The following is a 6,000-nucleotide window of genomic DNA, read 5'->3' as shown; positions in this document are numbered from 1 at the left end:
GTATACCTCTACACTGTGCCACACAATATACAGTATACCTCCATACTGTGCCACACAATATACAGTATACCTCTACACTGTGCCACACAATATACAGTATACCGCTACACTGTGCCACACAATATACAGTATACCTCTACACTGTGTAGTCTGTTCTATAAGCACCATTGTTTTGTGGCGACGGACAGAAAATAATCTGGAAGTGCCCCTCCCAAGACCAGGCTCTGGATCCGTCACTGAATGGGGCGACCTTTTAAGGGAGGGAACCCCTTATGGATCTTAGGTAGTGCGTAGAAGGTGGGGACCTGGGGATGCTTAGGCAACATAAACCTTAGTTTGTCACAAGAGATGATTTTATCTTCAAAGGCCTGTAACAAAATGGACTCTAGACTGGTCAGAAAGTCAGGGCGAGTCGCGTGAAACCATTGACATACATTATAGGAAATGTTGCAGGACTTGCTTTTCACTTAACACATGCCTAAAAGACTACATAGGGCAAGCTACACAACACCTACCTACCCTATACTGTATCCACACCAGGGACCAGCACACTCCGGCTGCTGTGGAACTACAACTCCCAGCATGCACACCTGCTCGACTGTTCTCAGGACAACTCTAGCAGTGAACGTAACATGCTAGGAGATGTAGTTTTACTACAGCTGGAGAGGTTGCTGACCCCGATCTGCGCTGTACTATGTATTGGTTTGTATGGCAGTGTAATATCAGAAAGTGCTCACTAGAGGGCGCCCGAGTAGCGGGTGGCGGTCAGCAGTTTCCTGCCTCGCGGGGAGACCGCTGACATCACGCTCTCTGCCCCCGGCTGGATCCTGCTCCTGCAGCTCGCACTTCTAGAGAAGTAACTGCGGCTGTGTCCAGCACTGTGCCCGATCCAGTGCCCTTACCACCCGAAGAGCCGTCTCCTGCCGTCGCCCAGTCCGCTGCCAACTTGCAGAATCGCTTTGGATTGTATACATTTCCTGGGTAGAAGGAGCTGCAATCAGAGTCCCCGAGAATGGACTGTCATCTGCGGGGCTGCTCCTGACCTGTCTGCATGATCACCTCACTGAGTGCTGGATTACTGGGGGGCAGATCTGCAAGCAAGCAACAAGTCAGAGTGAGTATGATGGGACCCCAGCTCCTGCCTGGCTGCTCCCCGGACATAGGGCATGTGTTTCCCCTCTTCAGGTCACAGGATACCTGGAGCCTCCATGGTCACATTATTCTTCAGACACTTCTGATCTTCCTTTCCCTAAATGTTCACCCTTACTGCACCAGGACTCATGCATGACCAGGACCCCTCTGCATTACAGGCAGCTTCCAGTGCACTGTCTCACTTTTGTTGTACTATGTTCATGTACACGTATCCATCCACTTTAGTAGTTTTCAATGGACCGAGGGTGTGTGATGACACTACAGAAGCATACCCTATTTGGTCCGTGATTACGGATCCCTCACACACATTCTTGTCTATGCTTCCTTTCATATTTGGTCTGCAGGTTTCGCTGACCATTGGTGGAGACGCTCTGGAAATTAATTTTCAGCCTAGGGTTGTCCATAGAATACCAATGGAGGGCAAAAACCAGACACGTGGACCACACACAAATTCTTCACACGTGGATTCTTAATGGACATATTCACGGATAAACCACTGACCATCTTGTCACGGATGTCATCACAGACACGGACGTGTAAAAGAGGTCTAAGTGTATATTCAGACATGGCAGTAATTTCTGAATGAGGTTCGTAGAAGTTCATGTGCTTGCCACCAGATCAGCCCCATTCAGCTGGTTTTCGGGCTTAGAAATTTCTTCATCACATTTACCGTCTGTGAATTTACCCTGAACATACATGTAAAGCCTCTTCCGCACGTCCATGTCAGTGATGAGGTCCTTGGCAAGAGGTCAGTGTTTCATCCATGAAGATGTCCGTGAAGGATCCGTGTCTTAGTCTGTGTGTCAATTTTTTGCCCTCTGTGTATCATCTGTTTTCTATAGGCACTGCTAGGCTGAAAAGGGGATTTCCAGAGCATCTCCTACCGATGAGCCATGAAAAGCCATCACGCCATCCTTGTTCTGTCAGTTGTTTTCACGGACACATAGACTTCAGCGTTCTGCATCATGACCCAAAATAGTATATGTCTCCATTGTTTTTCCACTGACCCACGGTCATTAGAAACCCACAGATGTGTGAAGAAAAACATTAACGTCAATGGATCCATGTGTTGTCTGTGACGGACGCGAACAGCACACGTCCGTGATTGATGTGTGAAAGAGGCCTTAGGCCAGGTTCACATCAACATTTATTTTCCATTCTTCTGATCCATCAGAGGAACAGAAAAAGAGAAAAACAGATCCTGTATTTTAAGCATCCATTATGCTCATTTATGCAGATTTGGCATCTGTTTTAGCCTTTTCCGTATAAGATCTGTTGTTTTATATGGGAAAAAAAAGTCCTGCATGCAGATGGATCAGAAGAATGGAAAAATAAACGGTGGTGTGAACCTGGCCTTAGATAGATGTTGCACGTTCTCTTCTGACCACCACATACATATGTGGTCAGTGTCTGGCTGTGACTTACCTCCCTGACAACAGGATCATGCATTTTGAAATCCAAGTCGGGAGGGCTCTATATACGTTAGATGGTTGTCCGGTCCTACCATCTAATATCTATGGCCACTGCTCTTCCAAGGCGTTTATTTGCTCTGGTTTCGAGCCCTTCCACGAAGTATAACTTCCCTCCCTACCTGTATTGCACTTGGGATCACTACCTGCACTAGACACAACATTAAAGGGGTTTTCTGAGATTCTTTTAATTGATGACCTGTCCTCTACATAGGTCTTCAGTATCTGATCGATGGGGGCCCCGGCTCTCGCAGTAGCGTTATGGCCTTTTTCCGCATCTTTGCCTATGCCGTGATGTCACCTTCAGCCGTCAAACGGCCTAGGTGCAGCTCAGTCCCATAGAAGTAAATGGGGCAGAGCATGATATCAAGCATCGCCGCTGTGCTTGGTGAGCACAGAGAAGGTTGCGACGCTACTACTAGGACCGGTGCCTACTGCTAGGACCAAAAATACAGTGGTGTGCATGAGCCTCATTCTGTAGATGGCTTCTTTTCATCAGCTATCATTTTGTTTGAATTGATCATTCCAGCTAGACTAGATGTATCATGGATATAACTGGAGTTTCCTACCAGCCTATGTGACAGTGTCTCACATTGTAGGGGAGAACTTGATCCTCGTGGAGAATGCGGTGCCTAACCAAGGCACAGAACCACAGGATCAGTAGATGACTTGTATTCTCCAGGCCTTACCTGCATAGTTATTTCCTGTCTAATGCCCTATGCCAGTGGTGGTGAAACTTTTAGAGACCGAGAGCCCAAACTGCAACCCTACCACCCACTTATTTATCGCAAAGTGCCAACACTGCAATGGCAATGAATACCAATATAGTATGTTTTCAATGTAACTTATCTATAATAGCCTGCCTACATTCAATGCGCTGCCTGTGCCATTCATAGTGCGCCCTGCGCTGATGAATGGCAGGGAAAGTCTAAGGCATATTGGTGCACCATAGACTTTTCCCAGGGCGCGGGTGCCCACAGAGAGGGCTCTGAGTGCCGCCTCTGGCACTCGTGCCATAGGTTCGCCACCACTGCCCTATGCCATAGCTTGTATTGTATATATCTGCTGTTATCAAGTTACATGTCTACCCACGACACAAACATAATATAATGCCGCTATATATGTGAACACAAGGAAATCCGTCTGTGCTGAATGCTTTTAATCAATAGAAATTAGTAAATTTTCCTGTTAATTACCACATTTCATCTGTTTCAGAAATGATATGTTACAGGTTGTTAATACCCATAGAGCAAGATGGGCACAGGGATTTGTATTTGTAATAATCTCTCATGAATGCCATCTTAACTGCGTTTTCTGGGTTGCGCCACGATCCCATGCGGCAGTCACTTCTGGAATCACATGCCGTACATTGGGTACGTGATCCTAGCCTGGCATTATAATCTGCAGCGCATGCGTAAGTCTGAATCTCTCACTAGCGCTGTGGTCAGAGATTCAGACTTGCGCATGCGCTGTGGGTTCTAGCCCCAGGATAGAACCATGTGCTCCTGGAAGTGGGCGCCGCACGGGATGACAGCACAACCCGAATAAGCCCTTATTATTATTGGAAACCAGTGTTAGCGCGAACAGTCGTTCCTGATAGTCTGCCCGTATAATTTTGCTTTAGATCATCTGAAGAACGAGCAAAAAAAACGTGTGAACAGCGATCTGCCATCAGGACCCTCTTGTATCAGTTTTGGCCCGCTGTACAGTAGATAGCATTAAACCAGTTAAAAATGGTTTTAGGAAAGAGCCCTGGGTGGTGCCAGGAATAAGTGAGTGCAGCTGGCATGCTGTGTTACTTACAGGGTAGTGTCTCAAGGGTACAGCTGGTCCAAGCGCACATTTGTCCACCATTCCTGTGCCAACAAATGTGCAGAGTGGAAAAAACATGGAGATAGTAGCTGAGAAGTAGAACATATTGTTGCTTTTTAGAGGAATCATTTGTCAAAAGTTTTCTGTTCTTAAAGGGGTCCTCTTAAAGTTTGAAAGCAAAAAGAGAATCCACAAATGTTCTAATATCTATGAAAAAAACTAACACTAATCACCTCTTCAATCCCTGTGTAGATGCCCTGGTGGCCCCCACTGGTGTGTCTTTATAGGCTGCTAGTGATGACGTGCTGTATCCGTAATGCTAATAAGTACCCCTCCCTGTGGTCGCACCATAAATTGAAAACCGCCTGAAAAAACTGACACTGTAAACGTATCCAAATCTATAAATACTATAAATACTTTATTATTTCCACAATTCATATCACAATAAAAAGGCAGAGGCAGGCATACATAGAATCAGCGAGGGAGAGCATTACTAGAGCTGTCTAATGTATAAATCATCAGTTTCAGAATAAGTCATTAAATATACACTAATTCAACATAATCATACCGAAACAAACATAAGAAAATATGCAGTAAAATAATAAATAGTGACCAATGGACCCTAGCGCCCTGACGCGCGTTTCGCATATAGCTTCTTATGTGGATAACCTTCTATGTAAGTCTCGCAATATTTATACTTCTGGAAACGAATCAGGAAGCGACCATGTAAAAATACGAATTTTCACCTGTGATCTTGTTACCACGCCATGCATGAGCGGGGCGCACTTGAGATTAGTTGGTAATGGACTTAGAATCTGATGGCAACTGATATTATGAATTGATTACGATCCTGATCATCCCATTGACTTAAAGGGGTTTTTCCGATTATTTTTTATTTTTTTTACTGATGACTTATCCTCTGGATAGGTCATCAGTATCTGATCGGGGGTGGCCCGACACCTAGGACTCCTGCCGATCAGCTGTTTGAGAAGGCAGTGACACTCCTGTGGCCCCAGTGATGTTACGTTCATTGGTCATGTGGCCTGGGGGCAGCTCAGTCCCATTCAAGTGAATGGCGCTCATCTGCGATACCAAGCACAGCCGCCATACTATGTACGGCGCCATGCTTAGTAAGCTGCCAGAAGGCACAGCAGTGCCGCTGCCTTCTCAAAATAGCTGATTGCCGGGTATCCCAGGTATCAAACCACCACTGATCAGATACTGATAACCTATCCAGAGGATAGGTAATCAGTAAGAAAAATTTAGGAAACCCTTTTAACATGGGTCTATTAGGTTTCCGATCTATTGTACTGAATAGATAAATGCAGCATGCTATATACTGTTATAGTCTGATTGATTTAACTACCGTTGTTGTAGTCCACAAAATTACATACAAATTAGGCAGGGTGTACACGCCTAATTGGCGTGTTAAAATCAATAAGGGTAGGACCAACCCGTATGGCCATGTGAGTACGCAACCAGTTTTCATCGATCTATATAAAAGCTTCTGTGGCTCGCATGGACGCATATATTTTGGCTGCTCACTGGCAACCATGTGTGATCCTAT

The 6,000-nt window shown here is 45.5% G+C and overlaps 1 protein-coding gene across 2 annotated transcripts in view; it reads left to right on the top strand.

Annotated features, from left to right (window-relative positions):
* The first annotated feature begins 795 nt into the window (after positions 1 to 795).
* LOC121002332 (mitogen-activated protein kinase kinase kinase 3-like) overlaps positions 796 to 6,000 on the top strand; it is a 131,522-nt gene continuing 126,317 nt past the window's right edge. For both annotated transcript variants that reach the window (XM_040433748.1, XM_040433746.1), the window contains exon 1: positions 796 to 1,114. In XM_040433748.1, the coding sequence (XP_040289682.1) occupies positions 1,052 to 1,114 (63 nt within the window). In that variant the 5' untranslated portion in view covers positions 796 to 1,051. The remainder of the gene's footprint in view (positions 1,115 to 6,000) is intronic.

Source organism: Bufo bufo, chromosome 5 (assembly GCF_905171765.1).
Source record: "Bufo bufo chromosome 5, aBufBuf1.1, whole genome shotgun sequence".
In the NCBI taxonomy this organism is placed as follows: Eukaryota; Metazoa; Chordata; class Amphibia; order Anura; family Bufonidae; genus Bufo; species Bufo bufo.
Note: the sequence above shows the minus strand (reverse complement) of the source record. Positions and strands in the feature narration are given on the sequence as shown.